The sequence below is a fragment of the Nannizzia gypsea genome, genomic scaffold (genome assembly GCF_000150975.2).
Source record: "Nannizzia gypsea CBS 118893 supercont1.4 genomic scaffold, whole genome shotgun sequence".
Lineage (NCBI taxonomy): Eukaryota > Fungi > Ascomycota > Eurotiomycetes > Onygenales > Arthrodermataceae > Nannizzia > Nannizzia gypsea.
The window spans coordinates 667,598-689,596 of NW_003345198.1; the positions used below are offsets into that span (position 1 = coordinate 667,598).

At 47.4% G+C, this 21,999-nt stretch overlaps 6 protein-coding genes across 6 annotated transcripts; 4 read left to right on the plus strand and 2 right to left on the minus strand.

Annotated features, from left to right (window-relative positions):
* Nucleotides 1–1,001: 1,001 nt before the first annotated feature.
* On the plus strand, nucleotides 1,002–3,379 carry MGYG_04890 (hypothetical protein; the record flags this gene model as incomplete). Its single annotated transcript, XM_003172253.1, has 7 exons — nucleotides 1,002–1,109; nucleotides 1,238–2,196; nucleotides 2,252–2,342; nucleotides 2,399–2,488; nucleotides 2,553–2,647; nucleotides 2,702–3,022; nucleotides 3,076–3,379. 7 exons carry the CDS (start codon nucleotides 1,002–1,004, stop codon nucleotides 3,377–3,379), a joined length of 1,968 nt encoding a protein of 655 aa, XP_003172301.1.
* Nucleotides 3,380–4,062: 683 nt separating this feature from the next.
* On the minus strand, nucleotides 4,063–5,016 carry MGYG_04891 (FAD-synthetase; the record flags this gene model as incomplete). The annotated part of the gene is made up of 1 exon (XM_003172254.1): nucleotides 4,063–5,016. The coding sequence occupies one exon, from the start codon at nucleotides 5,014–5,016 to the stop codon at nucleotides 4,063–4,065; it is 954 nt and encodes a 317-aa protein (XP_003172302.1).
* Nucleotides 5,017–5,795: 779 nt separating this feature from the next.
* MGYG_04892 (hypothetical protein) lies at nucleotides 5,796–6,700 on the minus strand (the record flags this gene model as incomplete). The annotated part of the gene is made up of 2 exons (XM_003172255.1): nucleotides 5,796–6,587; nucleotides 6,671–6,700. 2 exons carry the CDS (start codon nucleotides 6,698–6,700, stop codon nucleotides 5,796–5,798), a joined length of 822 nt encoding a protein of 273 aa, XP_003172303.1.
* Nucleotides 6,701–7,261: 561 nt separating this feature from the next.
* Nucleotides 7,262–10,084, plus strand: MGYG_04893 (ATP-dependent RNA helicase DBP10; the record flags this gene model as incomplete). Its single annotated transcript, XM_003172256.1, has 1 exon — nucleotides 7,262–10,084. One exon carries the CDS (start codon nucleotides 7,262–7,264, stop codon nucleotides 10,082–10,084), a length of 2,823 nt encoding a protein of 940 aa, XP_003172304.1.
* Nucleotides 10,085–14,374: 4,290 nt separating this feature from the next.
* On the plus strand, nucleotides 14,375–15,416 carry MGYG_04894 (hypothetical protein; the record flags this gene model as incomplete). The annotated part of the gene is made up of 4 exons (XM_003172257.1): nucleotides 14,375–14,399; nucleotides 14,580–14,669; nucleotides 14,865–15,045; nucleotides 15,275–15,416. 4 exons carry the CDS (start codon nucleotides 14,375–14,377, stop codon nucleotides 15,414–15,416), a joined length of 438 nt encoding a protein of 145 aa, XP_003172305.1.
* Nucleotides 15,417–19,728: 4,312 nt separating this feature from the next.
* Nucleotides 19,729–21,334, plus strand: MGYG_04895 (hypothetical protein; the record flags this gene model as incomplete). Its single annotated transcript, XM_003172258.1, has 2 exons — nucleotides 19,729–20,286; nucleotides 20,360–21,334. 2 exons carry the CDS (start codon nucleotides 19,729–19,731, stop codon nucleotides 21,332–21,334), a joined length of 1,533 nt encoding a protein of 510 aa, XP_003172306.1.
* Nucleotides 21,335–21,999: the final 665 nt, after the last annotated feature.

Sequence of the window (21,999 nt, forward strand, 5' to 3'; positions counted from 1 at the left end):
CTTACCAAGCAGCTTACTTTTGGGTGTCCATCTTGAGGCATCAATATCAATATTATACACCAGCCATAGCTCAGGTGGAAGACACCCGGCAGGATATCCATATTATGTAAACAACTGCCGATGGCTATATATTTGTATATATCAACAATGCCTTCTACTATCTATTCATTCATGCAGCTTGCTTTCAACCTGGTCCTGTGCATTTGATATACCTCAGATACCACTACAATAGCATGGAACAGTCCTGACTCTTCAATGCCATTCTATTGAGAGAGAACTGCAACAGAATATCAGATATCCTTATCCAGGCCTATTCTGCCCTTTATTCAGTCACTATGCTGCTGTCCTGCCAGCTGAGATGCATTCACTATGCGGCGTCCTCTTCGACGCTGCAGTCACTATCAGACTGCTTCCGTCTGATATCACAGTCACTGCCAGCTCATATTTATAGACCCTCCTGTCTTCTCCCCTTCTTCTTCCTTTCCTCCCTCTTCCTTCTCTTCATCATCTTCATCATTAACTGCTACTTCTTCGGCTTCGGCTTCTGCTTCTTCATCGTCAACTTCGACTTCCCAAGTGTAAAAAGCGCCTTCTCCTTCGCAGACGTCTTACTTTCCTCTTTCGGCCATCCCAACCTGTCTGCTTCCTCCGCCCTGCTTGCCCCTCCTTTTGACTGACGTCTGCATAGCCTTTTCTCCCCTTTCTTCTCCCTTTTTCTCGTCATCCTCAACTTCATCTTCTGCCTTCGTCGTCTTCGTCATCTCAAGTTATCACCAGCATCAAGATCATCGTTGCTACGCTTCGTTTTCCGTATCTCAGAGGCTTCTCTTGTTATTCTCCTGCTCTAGTTCCCCAGACAACCGCTGTTTTTACACCCGGGCTCATCTTTTTTCGCCCTTGATAGCCCAGCGTCCTTTGTCCCGTCTTTACCCCTTCAGAACCCATCATCTTTGCTGTTAAGCAGCTTTTTGTACGTACGGTTTCGTATCTATTCAGCTCACATGTTTGCTCATAGGAATTTCAACGCTGACATGAAGACCATGGGTGGTGTTAGCCGTTATCCTGTTGGCTACAAGCCGGATAGGCGTCAAGCATATCCTCAAGCTAGAGTGAGTCTGTCCGCTCATCTGCCCTGGTGTTTGCCCTACAGTAGTTATATTTACACGCTGGCGGGATTTTCCATGCTTTTCTTCTGCTATATTTGACATACATTATTGATACTGACATATCAATTTAGACTTACTGGAGACCAGCGATGCAGGTTAAAAATCAGACCGAAGCTACGGCTCCCCAGTGCCAGGGAAATGGCTATATCCAAGAAAATCAACATCACCATACGTATGTTGGTCAGCAGGCCTATGGCCAACCTGGAGCTGCCAATAATCTTAATAGTGTTAATGGAGGCATTTTGGCCCATCCGTTCAACAAAATGTCGCTTCAGAATCAACCAAATGCTTCCAAGCCCTTTCCGGTCAAAGGTGGGATGCCTATGCCAAATGTTGATATGCCTAGTATCCAGCATTATGGACAGTACATGATGGCTCCCAACGGACCCATGTTCGGTGGCTTTCCTCCAGCACCGCAATTTGGACAGTTCCCGATGCGTGCTACTGATCAAGGTAGCTCTCTCCAATGTATTCCTCCCAATTTTTACCCTGGTTTTCCCACAAATCCTCCCTTTACTCCGGACTGTGTTTCTGGATACCCCTGGCCATATTATCCAAATGGTGATTTTCCAAACCACGGGAATGTTACCCTTGATCCACGGGCCTCAGTTGACGAAATGAATACAGGCAGTCCTAATATGGGTCTATCTGGACCACCACAGGATTACTACCCTGGTGCTGCTCCAGTTGATCGCTCTTCCGCTCCAGGTTATATGTACAACAATCACCCGCCTCAGTCACTTCTTCCGTACCAGATGATGAAGACTGGCTCTGGTTATGTCCTTCAGGACCTTGATGCCCTGGTCAAACAGGAACCTCCAATCCCACGTGCTGTTCCTGCTATGTGGACTAACCCTTCAGATTTGACTCTGGCAAAGTGCCTTGAGAACCGTGAAGGCATCACTAACGTCTACATTCGTGGATTCCTCCCAGAGACCACGGATGAAATGTTGCATAACTATGCCTCGCGTTTTGGCAAGATTGACAGATGCAAGGCCATCATTGATTTGGAGACCGGATTGTGCAAAGGGTATGTTCAGGATACTGTATATTTCTTTTGCTCCGAGCTAATTGTTTTTATCTAGGTTTGGCTTTGTTCAATTCTTCAGCTTCGACGCTTGCGAGAACTGCATCCGAGGATTTTTCCACCTTGGATACCAGGCTAGCTTTGCACAGGTATGGATTTGGGTTTCAAATCATATGAAGACAATCTTTCTGCTGACTTTCTCTAGAAATCTCGCAACTCTCGTCTTAAGGATCTGGAAGACAAGAATTCCACAAACGTCTATTGCACTAATGTACCCATTGACTGGGCGGAGGCCGTATGTATAAACGAATACTTTGCTTCGATCTCTACGGCAACTGCATTCTAACGCCAAGGTTTAGGACCTTCGTCGTCACTTTGAACCGTACCAAGTCGTATCTGAAAAAATAAGTCGAGATGAAAAGACTGGAGTTAGTAAGGAAGTTGGCTTTGCTAGGTTTGCTATTATCCTCTAACTATCCCCGAGCCTGCCACTGACTATAAGTTACAGATTTGAGACCCGTGAAATTGCTGAAAAGGTCGTACAGCAATTCCACAATATTGTTGGAAAAAATGGAGTGAAGCTGCTCCTCCGCTTTGCCGATACCAAAGCTCAAAAACAACTCAAACATCAAAGCAACGAGCGTCGAGCCTACCGTGCCGGGGAGTATAATTACTCGGTTGAGCTAGTTAACAGTGCTACTCCATCCCCAAGTCTCCATCGTCTACAGCAAGCAGCTTCTCATTTTAGCCCAACTTCTCAAAACAGCTACCCTTCTCCAATTGGGGGAGTAGGACAGGTTTGGACTCCTGCAACATCTATTTCTCCACCGTAAGAACCCCTCTCTTTATTAGTTACAGCTTGATACATACTAATGCAACTAGAAGCGGCCCTATGATGAACAAATCTATGAACGGAATCCGGGCCGGTTCATGGGCATCTCGACGAGCTCCGCCCAATGCTGAAACAACTCCAAGCGCTCGTGGAAGATTTACAGTCCATAGAAGCCCTCTGGCAGACGATCTCTCTAGCTCATCATCGACTACCGTCCTGCCACTTCCACGTATGACTGGAAGTAAATCTGAGAACTCCAGCCCCATGAAATTGAGGGCCATGAAGACAAACACTATGTCCCCAATTCCCTCTAGGAAGGATATTATTGTTTCAACCCCACGCTCATCCTGCTAAGGCACTCAGACTTATGACGAAGAAAATCCATTATTCTTTACATGCTGGGTCCTGGAGTCCAAGAGCATACGAATATCTGATCCGCTTTTTTATGACTTTACGACACATTGATTTTGTTTTCATTTTATTCGCAGTATCGGGACGGCGAGGCATTCTGTATCAGAACCAATCTGTTTCTTTTTTTTCTTTGATTTTATTCGTCTCAATTGACAAGATTTTACCGGCTAAGTGCATGTACCTACATGTATCACGGGATGTCACTCATGCCTACTACCATCGCTCATACTTATGAGATATCGACAATTAATCATACAGGTTATGAATGGCGCCAGGAACTCATGGACAGATAGTATTTCTTATTTTAGCCGCTACAAGTTACGCTTTCCAACGCAGCTTATTTGAATGCCGTCATCACCTTATTAGTTCTATCATCTAAAAGGCCACCGCTACTCAATGCACCATTCAGATATAGATGCCAACAATTGCGAAATTATTGTACATTGGTTTTGTTTTGAAGAGTATGGATTTCGGATTATTCCACACCCTAAGATACTTTTTACTTGTATTTTTTTATTCTCACGTCTATTTTCCACTATCTGATAATGTCCTTTGTGGTTCAAGGGATTAGAAAGTTGAAGTTAAGATAAAAGGGGAAATCTAAAAAAAACTAACAAAAACACAGGTTAATCCCTCCCCAGCCGCTCCTCTTGATCTTCTATTAACTCGTAGGCAGGTTTATAAGTAACAACATGATTATTCACTCCGTCACCCTCAATTGCCTTCTCTACCTTCAATTTCGGGTTTGGATGGGTATCGTTGGTTCCTCCTAAGCTGGTATATCCCTGGTCATAAAGCGGACAATAGTCTATCCCCAGATGCTTAATAAACGCCCAAATCTCCACGTAATGCCAATCAATTATAGGATGAATACGCATGAAGTCCGGCCATCCATGATCCGTACGGTCGAAATGCGTTAGTTTACCACCATGGGGATCGGTGCGGCGTGTTCCGACGAATATAGCTCGTACTTGTGGATTAGAAGACAGGTATTCGGCAAATGTAGAACGGATGGTAGAATGCGGAGGGTCGGTCGAGTGGCGAGTCAACTTGAGATGGTAAGCCCGAGACGATTGCGTGACAAACTTCTCGACTGAAGGGAAAGGGTGCTTAGGTTGCGCGTATATCGCTGGTATATATGTTGGGTGGGAAGGAGGGTTGCTGCTGCTATGAGACTGGTTGCTGGCAACGGAGGAAGCGCATGATGGACTGGTCGAGGCGCAGTGCTGATGTAGGCTTGCGAGGAAGAGTAAGAGGAGAACGAGACAGTCCTTCCCGCCGTTGTAGGAGATGGAGAGTTCGTGGATGGGGTATCGTGTTAGGGATTCTCGGATAACGTCTAGAGAGATGCGGGTTTGTTGCTGGACGCGGTAGAGGAGGGAAGACGGATCATGTTCCTCGGTGAGGAATGCTGTTATTTGATTGTGTAGGTTGCGAGTCACTGTCGACAAGGGCGGTAGGGTTGGCGGTTCTAGTACGTCTGTTGTTTCTTCTGATTGTTTCTCGACGTCGTGTAGGTGCATCTCCGTGGAAGGGTCAGCCGTGCCGTTCAGCTGGCTGATGCCGTTTAGGTCCGACATTGTATATATATCTGAAATATCGCATCCAAGGCTCGTTTTGTCGGCGCTGGATAGCATATGATGTCAGTCGACAGATAGAAGTGGGATGCGGTGCCCCCCCCGCCGACGAAGACAGCTTGCTGTTTGTCTGTTTAATGCGATTCCGGTCAGATATTGGAATGTGTAGTTTGATGTCTGTACTCTGGACGGTACTGGAAGAGGGATATGGTCCGATTGAGATCCTTCAGAGGAGATGCTGCGCGGGCTGAATACGGGGTGTCAACTGTGGGCCGTACGGAGGCTTTTTTTTTTTTGTCCTACGCCGCAGCCTCCCTTCGAACCCTCAATTGGTGGCGGAAGTTGGTTGATATCCTTATATATATTATATATAAGGAACCCGGCGCAAAAATAACAACGCGGCGCCCTGCAGCTTTTTTCTTTTTTGTCTTTTTTGGCCTGATCTGCCTTTTCTCTGCTGCCGATGCGAGGCCGATGAGACGAATTTACTTAACTAGTCGCGCCCAGTGGCAAAGATAAGGCTGAGTAAGCGGGATGGCCGTTCAACGGCGTCTAACTAGCCGACCTTGTGCTATTGTAGAATAGACAGTAGAGTTGTGCCAATATGTACGGAGTATCGGTGAAATAATTCTCATGGTAGCGTTCTAGCGGTAATTGAGTTATACTCTTGCACCCTTGGACTTTAATTTTGGACACCAATATCCAAACAGAGTTGGACTCGCTGAATTGACTGATCTATAAATCTCCAGTAGCTAGCGGGCAACAAACCAGGCAATAGTCACTCAGCAATCAAGAATCTTCCAGGTGTCCTCATCTACCGTGTGGTATATCACACTGAGACCCAGGAGTTCTTCAGCAGCTTTATAAACTTCGTTTACATTCACCTGCATTATCGGAGCCAGGACGTTTACATGCATACCCTCATTAGTCTGCCTGCTGTTGCTGAGGGCGTCGTATAGCTTCCGTGCCATCGGCGACATGCGCGGCAGAGAGAGGTTGCTGGCACCCGTATCCATCGCACCACCTCCAGCTCCGCCTCCGGCTCCAGAAGCACCACCTGCCTTTGGTGGTGGGCCTTTGGTGAAATAAAGATGCACTGCTGTGGCCTCTAGGAAATGAACATGGTACTCGTTAATATTCGTTATGGGGCGGATCAACACCGCGTTAACCTGTCGCCGGTCATTGAATGTTTTAATATTAGCGAACACCTTTGCGTATCCGTTTGTGGTTATCTGGTAGGCTCTCGGTCGTCCGGACTTGTTCGTCACCGCAGCTGGGCCAGCACCGCTACCGGCACCGTCCATAGCCATGACATCCATAGCCTCAAGCTCGTCGAATGCTTCCTTCTCCTCGGGGGGAATGAAATATTTCACGTCTGTCTCGCCGGTGCCGTCGTCCAGCTTGTACGTGATGTGCGTGGCCAGCTTATTGACATTTCGAACCTGTCCCACAAAAGATACTTGATTGATGTCGGCGTTGTCTATTTTGAAGTTGGCTTCGGGGAATGCTTGGGTAGCATCGTTTAATTGTTTAATAGTCACTGGTCGAACTGATCTAGATTCACCAGCGTATGTCTGTATACCGTCTCAATCAGTACTGTGACAATTCCTCTGCAGGGTTTCCATGCTGTGTACCTTTGACTGGCTGCTGTTGTCACCTTGTGCGAAACCACCCTCCCCTCCTCCATATGGCGTTGACGAATAATTCCCCCCGTACCCGTAATCTGTACGCGTTGGTTAGCTGTCCGGATTGGCATCGACTAGAAATAAAACTCACCCATAGTAGCTTTATTTATTCTAGGAGGTCCGATATCTTCAAATAGCAGTGTTCATTCGTACAGCAACAAGTTGTCTATTCTCTCTCTATCTGCTTCTTTTCTTCTTCGGTTTAATTGAACTTCGCGTATTTTTTATGCTTGACGCGTCGAGGGGAAGTCACGTGTATATATTGCGGGATTAATGATGATCCTCTCCGAGCCCATTATGGAAGCCCAAACTTTAAATTATCAAAAAGTTTACGAAAAGAAAAAATATTGAAGATGTTCACATTTGATATTTGATAGAGAGACAACCACGTCGAGGCGTATCTGCACGCGGGTTAGAGCAATTATACATATAGGAGTCTCTAGGTTACCTCTACTATGTGTGAATAGTTACTTCTTAACATTGCACCAGTCATTCTTTCTCTTTGGACTACTGGACAATCCTTTGAGACTTCAATCGTACCGCAGATATAAAATTCGCCCAAGATGCATCAGCGGGCAGCCTCCCCGGCCCAGTCGGAGATTGAGTTTGATTTGACAAAGAGCTTGTTTGCCGCGGATGATGGCTCCGATACAGAGCTCCCTTCAAAGAAGCAAAAGCAAAAGATGAAGCCTGAAGTACAGACTCAGTCGCTTGATATGATGGCAGAGTTAGAAGGAGAAGAGGACGATGATGGTGATGCTTCATTCATTGCAACCGAACAATCGTTGATGAATCGCAAAGCATCTGCCTTGAAAGGCCGGACAGTAAAGAAAGGCGGTGGATTCCAGGCAATGGGCCTAAACCCAAATTTGTTGAAAGCTATCACACGGAAAGGATTCTCAGTTCCAACCCCCATCCAAAGGAAAACGATACCACTACTACTGGATGATCAGGACGTTGTGGGTATGGCGCGCACTGGGTCAGGAAAAACAGCTGCTTTTGTCATCCCCATGATTGAGAAACTTAAGAACCACAGCACCAAAGTTGGCGCAAGGGGTTTGATTCTATCACCTTCACGAGAGCTAGCATTGCAAACTTTGAAGGTTGTCAAGGAGCTTGGCCGAGGGACGGACCTGAAATGCGTACTTCTAGTCGGCGGTGACAGTCTTGAAGAACAGTTCGGATATATGGCGGGAAACCCGGACATTATCATTGCGACTCCCGGCCGATTCCTTCATCTCAAAGTGGAAATGAGCCTGGACCTTTCTAGCATTCGGTACGCTGTGTTTGACGAAGCCGATAGATTATTTGAGATGGGATTTGCGGCTCAGCTTACTGAAATTCTGCATGCGCTACCATCTTCTCGCCAAACACTCTTGTTTTCTGCGACACTTCCAAAATCGTTGGTCGAATTCGCTCGCGCAGGCTTGCAGGAACCGGTCCTTATTCGCCTGGACGCGGATAGCAAAATTTCTCCTGACCTTCAAAGCGCATTTTTCACCGTCAAGTCTGCAGACAAGGAGGGTGCGTTGTTACACATCCTTCATGACCTCATCAAGATCCCTACTGGTGAGACTGAGGCTGGAAAACTTGCAAAAAAAGAAACCCACGAGGCAAAGCAAGGAACTTCGAAGAAACGGAAACGGTCAGATATGAAGGGACAGGGTGCGCATGGCACGCCCACAGAGCATTCAACCATTGTGTTCGTGGCAACAAAACACCATGTCGAATACATTGCCAATCTCCTTCGGCATTCTGGCTTTGCAGTCTCATACGCGTATGGTTCACTCAATCAAACGGCGCGAAAAATCCAGGTCCAGAACTTTCGAGCTGGCATATCCAATATATTGGTTGTAACCGACGTTGCGGCCAGAGGAATTGATATTCCTGTACTTGCAAACGTCATTAACTATGACTTCCCTTCTCAGCCTAAGATATATATTCACCGCGTTGGACGTACGGCAAGAGCGGGTCAAAAGGGCTGGAGTTACAGCCTGGTACGTGATTCGGACGCGCCATACTTAATAGATTTACAGCTATTCCTTGGACGAAAGCTTCTTATGGGCAGAGGGACTACAGAAAATGCCAACTATGCAGAGGATATCGTTGTTGGTAGCCTGCCGCGAAAGTCCCTCGAAAGCCACTGTGAATATGTGGATAAGTTGCTAAGTGAGGATATTGATATTGAAGGGCTACGCTCAGTTTCCATTCGAGGTGAAAAGCTTTATATGAGGACTCGAAACTCTGCTTCGGCTGAGAGTGCGAAGAGAGCAAAGGATATTGTTGCTGCTGATGCTTGGGGGACAATACACCCACTATTCAATGATGAGTCGAGCAGGATGGAAGTTGAAAGGGAAAATATGCTCGCCAGAGTCGGGGGGTACAAACCGCAAGAAACCGTGTTCGAAGTTATGGGTAAACGGGGAGGAAAGAGTGGAAATGAGGAGGCAGTAGAGGTGATGCGCAAAATACGTTCCGTCATGGAAAGAAAGAAGATACGGAGGGAATTGGCATCGCAGAATTTGCCGTTACAAAGCTCGAAGGACGGGTCAATCGATGACGACGCAGGTGAAAACTTGGATGGTATCTCAGCCGAAGATGTTGATGCCTCAATACAAAGTGATCCCGATATGTCTCTTGCCGAAGAATCAGACCTAGAAGTGACCTTCTCATACCCAAAACAAAGCAAATCCCGTTCCAACGGCCAGGATGGCAATCAAAGCAACTCTTTCCAAAACCCTGAATATTTCATGTCTTACACCCCGACATCTATCTCGCTTACAGAAGATCGCGGCTATGGGGTCCATAGCGGCTCAAATTCGAATACCAATTTTGTTGAGGCTTCCAGATCTGCTACCATGGACCTTAACGGTGATGAAGGTGCCCGCGGCCTTGGCGGTGCAAGTTCAATTAAGCGTTGGGACAAACGGCATAAAAAATACGTCTTACGTCAGAATGACGAGGATGGCTCCAAGGGGGAGAAACTTGTGCGAGGCGAGAGTGGAGCGAAGATTGCTGCAAGCTTCCGGAGTGGCAGATTCGACTCCTGGAAGAAGGGGAAGAGACTTGGCCGGATGCCCAGGGTGGGAGAGATGGAGAGTTCCAATCTCGGTAATACGGGGGGTATTAGTGGAAGGAAATATAGGCATAACAAAGAACAAGCTCCAAAGGCCGCGGACAAGTATCGTGGCGACTACGAGAAGATGAAGAAGAAGGGCGAGGCGATGCAAAAACGCCGGGAAGATGCAGGGATACCGACATATGGAGGCAAGAAGAATGTCAAAAGCGAGCTCAAGAATTCCGAGGACGTACGGAAGGCCAGGAAACAGTTGGAAAAGAGAAAGGAGAAGAACGCTCGCCCTTCAAAGAAAGGTAGGGGCCGATAGACATGAGAACATAACGAGCACACCCACCTTGTTTTTTGGAGGACATGGGGCCCCAAATCCCAGCTATAATAGACAGTTTACAAACTATACAGCACGTATGGAATCAAAACAAGGCTTTACTGAGCTTCACCAACAGAAAGGCTTTCCTTCAGCTAGATAACGAATATGCCGCAGTTCTCAGCATCCCCCTTCAACTAACCTCTTCACCCACTCCTACCTTGCAGTACAGGCAACATCCCCTTCCCTGGCTCACCAGGGCTGTCGCCGTGTGACCGCTTTCCATCCTTGCCTTGCGAGCTTGGCTCGCCGCCGCCTGCTCAAATCATCTTGACCTGATATTACTTTACCCCAACCGCGGCTTGCAGGTGTTTATGCAGACTCGATATATATTTGGATATCCCTGCCCGTCTCTCTAAATTTTAAGGTATTCCCGAAAATCACCCGGCTAGCCCCGGTATTGCTAGCTGTCCCGCAAACGTACTAACAGCGTCAGAAGGCAGAGTATGGAGAATGTCACTGTTGCAACTGGGCCTTAGGGCTTCCACGTTGACCAACTCTAACCCTTATCAGCTCACGGCGCTCGCGTGTGCCGTAGTCCTAATTAATATACGGAGGAACCATGGTTTGAGATGACGGTCCTTTTTTGTAACGCTGGAGGGCTCGGCACGGCTTGTCTCGCGCTCGGATTTCCAACCGTTCATCCAGGTTCTCGACTTCTTCTCAAGGAGTGGTGGTGCCCCTATGAAACACCCCGTGCTTTCGGCAGCTCAAGTCTGCCAGAGACGATATGAGGATGGGATACGATGCCACACATTGCGGAGATCCCGGTAGATCAGGTTTGACTTTCCTCCGGGACACATGGGGCCGATTGTCAGCGTTAAGGCCATCTCAACCTTGATTCGCAGGATGAATCAACGGCATATTTAATTGGATGTAGCGGTTTCAGCTACTGCGGTATCGGCCTCGCTTGCAAACACAGGCCGTTTCGATGCCGGAGGTGGGCCGGTGGGAGAAGAGGGAACTCGAAGCAGCAGCGCCCACATCAGCACCAAGAGAAGCCTGGTTGCGTGGAACTCATGACCTGTTTTAGGTAGACAAGCATCTCCCCTCCATGGCAAGCAGGGTATCGGGCATTCCGCAAGATGATTACCAGGATATCCAGGCAGCATCCGTATAGGTCATTTTCCCACTGTCATTCGTCAACTAGAAAAGAATATTGACAGAAGGTTGGTTTATATTTCCCTGCTCGTGGAGGAGAGAACCTTTGATCCCGGCTGTTGAACGAGTCAAGAGAGTCCCGGCTCCCATCTTGTTCCCCTTATACGGAAAGACATACCTCTTTTGGTCCAGCCGCTCGCCTCGTTTGATGTTGAACATCTGCCAGCCAAAGACGTTTTCTAACGACTTTTCTTCGGAAAGAAAAAACAAAGGAACAAAAGAAAGGAGGAAAGAAAGAAGAAAATAAATCCTCCGTGTCCACAGAACACTGTCTTCAGCTTTTGCCGCACTTTATTTGCATGTCTGACCTGATATACTCCGGCGGACCGGGAGTGAAGCGAAAGGGGAAGAATGATTTGTTCCAAACCGCCCTAAAGCTGACCGGTTGGCTTCATCTCCAGCAGCAGCAGAGTTGTTAATTTGATCAGACGAAACAACCCACCGCAGCACGCACGCAGACGGTAAGACCCGGCGGGACACTGGTCAACGGTTCTTCATGTGCGTTTGACTATCAGCCGCTAAGGAATCTTCAGGTGCAGAAACATCTCCAGACAGCCTCGTATATTCCGTATATACTGCATGACTAGACTCAAGTATCAAGCTCAACTAGCCAAGGGAGCGCGGGGAAGCAGTTGATAGGGAAACTAAGGGGCCAGAAAATCAATCTGCTCGTCAAAAGCTGATGTCTGATGCCCGTTTCTGGTTCGCTCCGAAAGGATAAAAGCATCTCTTCTCCGGCTTGAGAGTTTAAAGTTGATTGATGTCAAGAACCAAGCTAAGGAACGATGCGTTCCTCAGAAAACTCAGAGCAGGGGATGAGATGTCTTGTTTTTTTTGTTTTTAATTCCTGCCAGGCAATACATATTTTCTCTGGCTGGGGGAAATTTCGCCCTCCTCCTGGTCTCTGCCCTCTCAACAAGTCCTTGAGCTTTGATCCTGGTCCGGGTATGCAGGGGATAACCTGGAGCCGAGATGAACACCCGCAGAAAGTCCGATTTTACTCGCCTATCATGGTCAAGGCAGTGCAACATGTCGTATTTTGGTACAGCTAGCGCCGTTTCGCTGCACTTCGATACATCGGTAACCTTGTCGATAAGTCCTGCAACACGCTGAATCGAAGATAAGTGAACTGCTGGAGTATAATTTTAAGCAATTATCGTGTGTCATAATACCCTCTCCAGTCGGGCAGCCGCTGAATGTGACGAGAGGTTGAGAGAATCCGGATCATATTATTGTCCGTGTCTGTGGAGTCATCAGCTTGACTACGGAGTGCTCGGTATGGAACAGATATTGCTCCAGGCGAGTTTCCTCCTTCAGCTCCTTTCGCTTTCACCTTCTATGTCTTTTCTCGTCTTTCTCTCTATTTCCTCCTCGCTTATTAGTTATGGCTGTTCAATTTTGAACAACCCTTCTCAGCTTTTTTGCAGCGTCTGACGAAAGTTTTCTAGATCTCCGTTGAAGAAGCCAGGAAGGCAAAAGTAACTAAAACTCTCCACATGGTGCATAATAGCAGCAAATTGATCCGAGCGGGCGATCGGTATAGCTCAACTCCCCCTCGGATAAGCTTCTACCGGAGAGGCCAATGGGGTTGTTTTATGTACGAGGCATCCCAGCGGTACCATGGGCTGCTACGATCATGCACTGACGTTCCCACCCAGGCAGCCAAATAACGGGACGAGAACTCGGTAAATAACCCCAAAACTTCAGGCTTAGAGCCAATTAGCCCTGGGCCGCCCGTCAATCCCGTAGCGAGAACCAAACTATGAGGCAGAAACTAGACAGAAAGAAGACTATACAGGCGCCGATAACTTGTTTACTGGGACCTTACTATGGTTTCTTAAATATCGTTTCAGACCCTCTTTGGTATTTTGATGAGGTTTAATACCTAAAACCGCTCGGCCGGTAAGAAGCTATTGAGCGCGATAATGCGGTGAGAACCCCCAATATATTATTGCTTGCCCTAGTACTTATATCGGGGTAGTTTTATAACTATAAAGTACGTTACGGAGTATCGAGGCATTTGTGAGCCGCTAATATGGCATTTCCACAGGGAACTGCTCTTGACATATTGCCGCCTTGTTCTTTTTTTTTTATGATCCTACCTGGGGTTTGAAAAAAAGAAAGAAAGAAAAATCGCCTGTAATGCCAAGTAGATATCGGAAGAATGTCTCTTTCTACATTTCTTCTTTCCAGTTTCCATGATATGGAGACCAGAGGGGCTGTGTCAGGTTTGGCATCAACAAATCTCGTCTCGATTCCGTCCTCAGCGCTGCCGAACAGGTCTTTTGGTTTGTCCATTTCGCCATCCTATTTCCTGGCGGCTATATGGCCCATTGACGCGAACGGAATAATTCCACCAAAGCTCCTCTTCGGCCCCGCCCAGAAATTTGACTGGCAAATTATGCTCCAAATCAAATCCCAGGGAGACGGAGGACTCCGTCGCCCAAGCGAGTTACAGAACGCCATGTATAGCCTATCTTTCGGTATGGGGTGAACCGAAGAGGAGCTATTGGCCCCGCGTCGATCCCGTTGATGCCGACCGACAATCGTCAGTCACAAAAAGGAAATCTGCCAGTACAAATGTGAATTTCTTTCATTTGACAAAGGCAACATGCGGCGTACGGAGTATTCCTGCTCTTCCATGGCGTCAATGATGTAAGGTTAGCTAGGCTGGAGAAATATTCTTTCTCCAAAATTCATGGGACATGAGGGTTCTCGGCTTCAATACGACCTTTCATCGCATTAAACAGTGCTAAATGGAACTGAGACCACTAGAGCATGCCTTATTGCTTCATTTGGCTTGGCGACCTGGGAGGAATCAGTGATTCCTCAGGCTGGATAGGCGTATACATATATTATGTAGGGGTATCGATATGCCACATCACTATGGAGTTTTGACTCGCTCCTGCACAAAACCAAAAAAAGAAAAGGGGGGGTGATAAACTAGCACTATAAGTGTGTGTGTGTGTGGGTGGATGAGACGAAATTCGGACTTCGGGGATTAATTTTAGCTCACATCATAAAGTTGGATCCCATGTCGAGTTCCATGGTTATGTAGGGGCCGATCAGACAATGGACGCTTTTACCGAAAAGGCAGGTAAATGAGCCACGGCAAAAACCATTTGCCAAATTTTTGAATAGATCCGCTTGATGCGATACCACCATTTCTCTGCTATCAAGCCAGGATAACAGCTAAGATTTTCCCTCGGGAATGACCCCAGCGGCACGTTGGCAGCCACAGGATTGTGGCTCACAGGAAGCGGTGTTCGCTTTATAGTTCGCAATCTGCCTTCTGAAGGACACGAGTTAAGATCTCCTGGTCGAAGAGTATCAAAAATCTACTCCCTAAATGGGAAGACGATACTCTGTATGGAGCTGATGGTACCCGCCTGGGGACCGTTTTGCTCTGATGTCATGCCCGGAGGTCCATTCCTTGGAGAAACAAGGTCCTAAGGGCCGTTTATCTTGTGCAGAAGAGGCCGGATCCGTCGAGGCGGAAAAAGATGCCACTCTGTTACGTTGGGAAGTGAGCAGCTGATAACTTTGGAAACCTAAAAAAAAGGTCGGAACCTGGGTTTCAAACCCGAAAGCCATACAATAATAGGGGATCGGCGGTTTATGTTTGGGGGCAGAGGCTGGGGAAATGACAGCTTGAAGAACAGACGGTTGATACGATACCCCAGGATACATCATCTCAGCGTGTCGAGCCATATATTATACCGGAGCATTGTATGTATCTGGCGGTATGATACGACATGCATATGCAAGATCCATGTATACAAATCTTTTTGACTGATTACTTGTCAAAAGTTAAAATTGCTGTTCCATTTTTCATTTCCAATTACTCGCATCTCGAAGGCTCCGTTTAATTTCCGTGGCAGGGATCGTGCTTACTCGACTAATATATTTCGATGAGTTGGATGAACTTCTTTCTTACGAGCATTCTGTCTTGCTGACGTTTTTCTCCCCCAGAGACCAATCGCAAATGTCTCTCGCTTACTCCGTACCGAGGTACGGCGATCGTGATTGCATTGCATTTGTTCAAAATGCAGCCAGAGTAGGAATGCTTGCCATGCATAATGTCGTGTGCAAGGCCCGTTTAGATTTTTTTTAGCTGAGAACGAAGGGCGCCCAAAAGAACCAAAGAAGTCCGAAATCAGGCTCGCGTGGCGGAGAGCGGAGGACATCCATCTTCCAGTCTCCTGGGCTGCAACAAGCCATAGGCATCAGAGACGGACCCAAATATGTGTGAAATCGTATGGACTTGCGATCATATGACATGGGAAGGGGTTAGAATAATGGATTGATAAGGTTCGGAGATTTTCCCCAAATCGCAGAAGAGAGGGAAACCATGTTCACTCTTCCCCATGAAAGTATCCTCCGTGGCTACAAGCCACAGCCTCGCCCCAAACGGTAGTCCATCCTCAGTGTGTATTTGAAATGGAGCTGGCGCCTTTGATATAACGTTTAGGACACGTCCGGGATGATCGACGGAACCCAGCCAGGGAATAAACAAATCAATAAATAATAATTTCTTTTTGAATTTCTTTCTGTGTGTTCTGGCTTTTCTTTTGCTATCTGGGCCAATTGGGTTTTTTGAGACATATGATTGGTTATTCTCTCGATAATAATTAAGCGTCTGGCGAAGCGGTGGGAGACGCTGAGGATAGCGCCAGTTTGGTTGGGAATGCTCCATAATATCGGGTTTTGCTCTTAATCACGAAAGTGGGTGGCGCATATTTCTCATGCCCACTGTCCGTACTGGGCAAGTCCATACACATACTCCGTACGGAGTATGGACTTTCATGCTAGACGCCTTTTTCTCTCCTGGCGGAATTCGCCGTGCATCCGGCGTTGAGAAGAAAGAGATAAACAACCAGTAAGTCAGTAAGTCGGAGAGTCGGAAGATCTTATTGTCGAAGGAAGAAAAAGCAATGTTGAATATATATGAGATCAGAGCTGGGGACGAGAAAAATAAAATAAAAAAATATAGAACACAGGGTTAGTTATATATATAATTCACTGAAGCTCCTCACATGGCACAAGGCTTTTTTAAGCCCTGCGCTTTGGCGCTGGACCAAACTCGTCCGTACGCTTTCATCCCAAAGCCTCTGTACAGACTCTGAAAATGCAAGCAAAGCTGGCGGTGACCGGGCCTCAGAAAGCTGATACCCGTGTAAAAGCTCCGTTCCCAAGAGTGATCTGTCATTGGTACCGTTTGGAGTCTTGGCGTCTGTTTCGACGAAGGGCTGGGGGTGAGATCAATCGATATCCTGATCGCCGCTTGCGCTTTGATGCTTCTGATGCAATGGTGCTGCAGATAGACAAGCTTTCGGTCCTGGAGCCTTGATTGACCTCGTGTAGTTTCAGGGGTACGGAGAGAAACAAGCCAGCACAGGTTCTGTTAGAAATTCATGGTTCTTCGCCCTCAAAGACCCCTCTAGGAGCAAGGCACACAGAGCCAGGACGAGGCAGAACACCTCCTTGGAACCTCCACTGCGATCCATGCTGTCCTGGCAGAATTGGCAACGGGCTCTTTGCATGGGAGATGTTAGATGTACACCGTAGAGATGTATCGTGTACCCAAAGCGAAGGTATAGGCGCCGACTAGCTCGCGGCTCCCAGGGTATTTTGTCTCGCATAGAAGGGCGAAGTACGAGCACGGAGGAGCACAACGTAGAATAATATCGGGGTTTCTTTTGCTCTTTCACTTTCCCCTTTCCCCTTTCCCCTGCACCTCTTTGCATGGTAGCTCTGGTGCATGGTTGCGCTGGTTGTTGATATGTTTTCTTCTGGTGTCGTTGTCGTTTGTTGTAGGACAGACGGAACAATAGTTAGGCGCTTCCGAAACGGGAAACGCTCCAACGTCAAAAGGAGAAAAAGTCAACGTCAACGTCAACTTCAACTTCACCAACCGCCAACCTCGCGGCATCCCGAGGGCTCCGTACATCTGCATCGCCGTCCATGGCCTAGCACGGCTCGTCTGAGTAGAAGACGGTGTAAATCAAGATATCTCCTGCTGAGAATCTGCCTCTGATCTCGCAAGTTTCATGTTTCCGGTGCTGCTGGAGGGAGTGGAGCGACTATAGCTACCATCCTCAATTCCACGGAGCACATCTGTCTGTCTGGTCGGTTACTCCAGACTGTCAGAACACATCTGGTTGCTCTTTGTACGGAGTACTCCGTAGATACAGGTTTATTTCTGTGTAATGGGACGCCTTCGGGTTATATTCATCGCTGAACCATGCAAGCCACCACCCATTTCTTTACTGGCTGATTAGCTGACATGGCACCTAGAATCCCAAAAATGAAAACGATTGTGAACCGGGCAAAATAATCCAGCTCTTGCCACCAGAGGCTCACATATTGAAGAAATTATCGGCTATTCATTGGGCAGATGGCTTGCTGTCCTCAATATTTCAGCCCTCTTATTGGGTAGGATGCAAAAAAAAAGTACTGGGTGAGAGACACTTAAAAAAAAGAGGCCTCGTTCAATTTCACACAGAGTTTCTGTACCAATCATGATTATTCAAGGTGCTGGGCTTTATCAGATGATCCCTGCTATCTTACTGTCCCCTGGCCGATGCAAAACGACGACCTCCAGACAGACATGATTTCTTCTGATCGACCAGCATGAAGATCAAGCCCAAGCAAGCTAACTCAAACTAGCGCCCATCCTGACTCAAGGTAGTGGGATGTCAAGAGAGCGAGAAGGCCTGATGATGTCGCCCACAATTTTATGCCAGGTGGGTGATCCACGGTATACAATCCGCTAGTAACGGTACCTGGCTATTCCCTCGCCGTGTCGATTTTTTGCCCGTGGATAGTGTTCCCATGTCGTTCTGCACAGGCCATCCTATCCACTGCGGATACGATGTGCAGCGTGATGAATATCCCCTGGTTGCGTATTTCCTTTCGGCAACGAATTTTGCAATTCTCCTGCGGTCCAAGACCCTCCCAACTCTGATTTACGGTTCTTCTAGGAAAGCATCACGATGGTGACACCCAGATGCAACTTGCTTTTTTATTTCTTCCTCTTCCCTTTTTTTTCCTTTTCAAAAGAAACAGACGACCCCACACACAGCCTAACTCCACCAGCGGAGATTGGCTCACGATCACTCTGCTTTGCCATAGGGCATCATCTATCTGCATTGAACAATCGAAAGTTCTCTCATTCTCGGTACTTCTTCAGGGTCGTGTATGTCCACAGATTCTCCAATGCATCCAGAGTGACGGAATTCATCAAACGTCCTTGTATCAGTCATCATCCTCTCGCCATAAATGTATTGATAAACGGCCAGACCCAGCACCGTTCCTCGACAACTGCAATTTTGCATCGGAGGCCTATCTTAATAATGCTTAATTAATTCATTCAGCCGGAATTTTTTAGGTTACGTTTAACGCCGCCCATAACCTGCCAGACCCCTGACCCTTCATGCTGCAGGCTTATTGCTACTCTACAACTACCACCACCTCCACCACTTATTACAGCTGCTTCCTCCTGTCTTCTCTCGTTCTTTTTTCTTCCTCTTTCTCTCTCCCCTCCTTTTCTTTCTTTTTCCCTTATATTTTCTTCTCAGTTGGCGCTGTTGACTGCTTTCCTATACATTCCAGAACACCATTTCCTCTATACCTTCACCGCTCTCTTACACCGAAGCCCCCAGCTTCGCCCTTCCTGGATCATACGCAGACAGGCAGAGGCAGCAACCTTGCATTACTCTTTGACGGTCACACCCGATCCGTTGATCATTGAACTCAATACATACATACTCGACTTCGTCCTGGGATATTTTCTTCTCTTTTTCCACTGGCAACACTTTTTTGGGAATTGTAACAGACGTCATCTTTTGATCCATCAACAACGTACTTACATACACCCTACCTACGGGAAGCATATCCGTGAAGTTAAACCTGGTTCCATTCGACGTGTTCTAAACCGCCATATTCTTGCCCTACTTTATACCCACGCCCTACCTCAGCAGTCTCTTGCTTTCTGCAACCTCGACAGCCGATAACACACTATAAGAGAGCTGTCAGGGCCAGTGAGGCTTGTTTGATTCACCTACAGCCCAGGACTATTGCTAGTCGAATTTCAGTGGGCTGCGTGACCCTTTCTGCTGGTAAAGCTCTCGTCGGCTACCATCGTTCCTCGCTATCACTGTTACAGATTAGACGATCCATACAAGGCCCCCAGACCCGTTCGGTTATTATTCTGGCACTAGGGTTAAATAACTGCTCCCCAATTCGGAAATTTTGACCGCTATGATTAAGGCAGGCCGAGTCTTGAACACAAGGGACATATCTCGTTAACGACACGTTTACCCGCCGGAACTCGAACAGCTCCATCCACAACTCTTAACTATCTTTCAGTTACTGGGTTACGCATTTACTAAGACCTAGGTGTCTATACTACAACAACATACCTAATGCAGTGCCTACCTTCTGCCCGGTTCTTTCCTAACGACTCCTTCGGACAGCCCCATCGCTCAGGGTCAGATCCGCTAAGATTCTCTCTAAGTCTCAGCGTTTCAGACGCACGTTATCCGAGCAGCTGTCGAAGCCCATATCTTTCCCCGCCTATGTCAGGCTCTCCGCCTCCAGAGTTTAGATCTGACGTATCTCATGGACTAAGACATGCAGGGCGACCAAACTCGCCAGCATCAAACCTGAAATATCCCGAGTCGCATCATGATTACCAAGGTCATCATATGAACGGGGGACAGGGGATGGTCCACGATCCGAGACAGTCGCAGATGTCAAATCAGCAGTACGGGCTTCCGTCTGTGAACGATATCCGCCCACCACATCTACTACCAGCATTTGGAGCACCGAATACTATTTCCCCACGGACGACAACGCTTCCCCCGCGATCAACACGCAGAGCAAAAGCTCATGTTGCATCTGCTTGTGTCAATTGCAAGCGAAAACATCTAGGATGTGATTCGGCGCGGCCTTGTCGAAGATGTGTCGTTGCAGGTAAAGAAGTACGTTTTTGCCATCATTATGAACCCCTACAAAACCTTTGGCGAAATATTAACTAACCGAACCGTGTTGTAGGAATCTTGTGTGGACGTAACACATAAGCGCCGTGGTCGGCCTCCTTTGAAGGCGGAAGAGGGCCCTATTCGTACTTACGAATCAACCTTTGGGCAACCAGGAATTCTGCGAGTGTCACAGCATTCCTCCACCATTATGGGTCCTGCCCGAGGACATAAGAGAAATCCGTCGTCCAGAGAAATCAGACCCAGCACAGATTTCAGTCACTCCCACGGTGGAGCCTCGAATGAAGGAGAAAGGAGGATGGGATCGAGCCCGACAGCTACGATGCAGCCTCCAATGTGGACACCTCCAATCTTGCCATCTCCGTCCCCCTTCACAGCTGGTAACGTGCCAACACGGCGACCAGCATCAAGCGGTCAACAACCAACGCCCCAGGCTCCCGCCCATGAGTACCAGACACGGGAAAGTCAACTACAAAGACCAATGGGCCGGTTATCACCAATGCATTCGTTTCCAGGAGAGGGGCCACGGGCGTCTTGTTCGCCACACATGGCCTATAAACCAAGAAGCCCAACTGACTCATCCTCGTTCTCAAGCCCCGGACCATCATCTGGAGGCTGGCCAGCCTGCTATCAGCCCTCCGATCAAGGATTAGCCTCCTTTAAACTTCCTCCTATTTTGGGTAGAGGCTCAGATATTCCGCCTCCAAAGGATGTTGCACCACCTAGACGATTTCCCTCATTGCCATGGCTGGAAACGGAGCAACGACACCATCCCGCTGCCTCTGACCGCACTATCTCTACCTCCGATTCTTCAAATCCTCTCTCTCCATTCCGCCGCGGATCCGTGCTCAGCAACTCTGCCCACGTCTCGCCTACTTCTCCAGTATCTCTTCCCCCCTTGCGCACCACGGGACTACAGAAAGCACCGGCTGATCAACTACAAACTCCAATAGAAGACAGCCAGAAGGAAGGGGACAATCGGCCCGCCAAGCGCCTGAGAATGGAACTGGGCGAGATGGTCAATGATTAATATGATTGCCCCGAACTGTAGTTAAACTTCTTATCATCAATATTTTCCTTAAACCTACCCCCATCGCGCATCTAATTAACTATTCTCCCTTCTCCTCTTTTTTTACTTTGATTTCCCCCTATTTTGGTTTTACACTCAAGATTTCCTTTTCTTTCCCTTTCGATTTGCGTTTCTCTTTGACTTTGGGATTTTCCCTTTTCCTTTTTTCTTTTGCGAATACCATTTCCTCCTTTTCTTTTCCTTTATGTCAGTTTATACCCAACCCGCATGCCCGAGGAAAGAAGCATTTGGATTTTATGATAAAGTGATACCTTTAGCTCGTTTAATATCTGACCGTGTTTGGTATGTTGTTCAGCCTCTCTTTTCTTTTGCTGCCACCAAGTAGATATACAGAGATTCCTGTCCTTCGTTACATGTACATACACTCTGAAGCTCAGCCACCTAATGCCTATCAAGAGCTTAAATAGTATATACAAATATTCTATATATATCTATATATTGATCACCTGTCCATTAGGTAGCGAGTGTTATTTAGTTCCGGAAGTGCAAATCCAAGTAGTATGTGCCGCAGCTCGGATCCTCAAATATTATACGGAGTAGATAGCTATGTATAGAAAACAAAGGAAAACGAAATTAATTCAGTGTAAATCATAAGAATACCATTG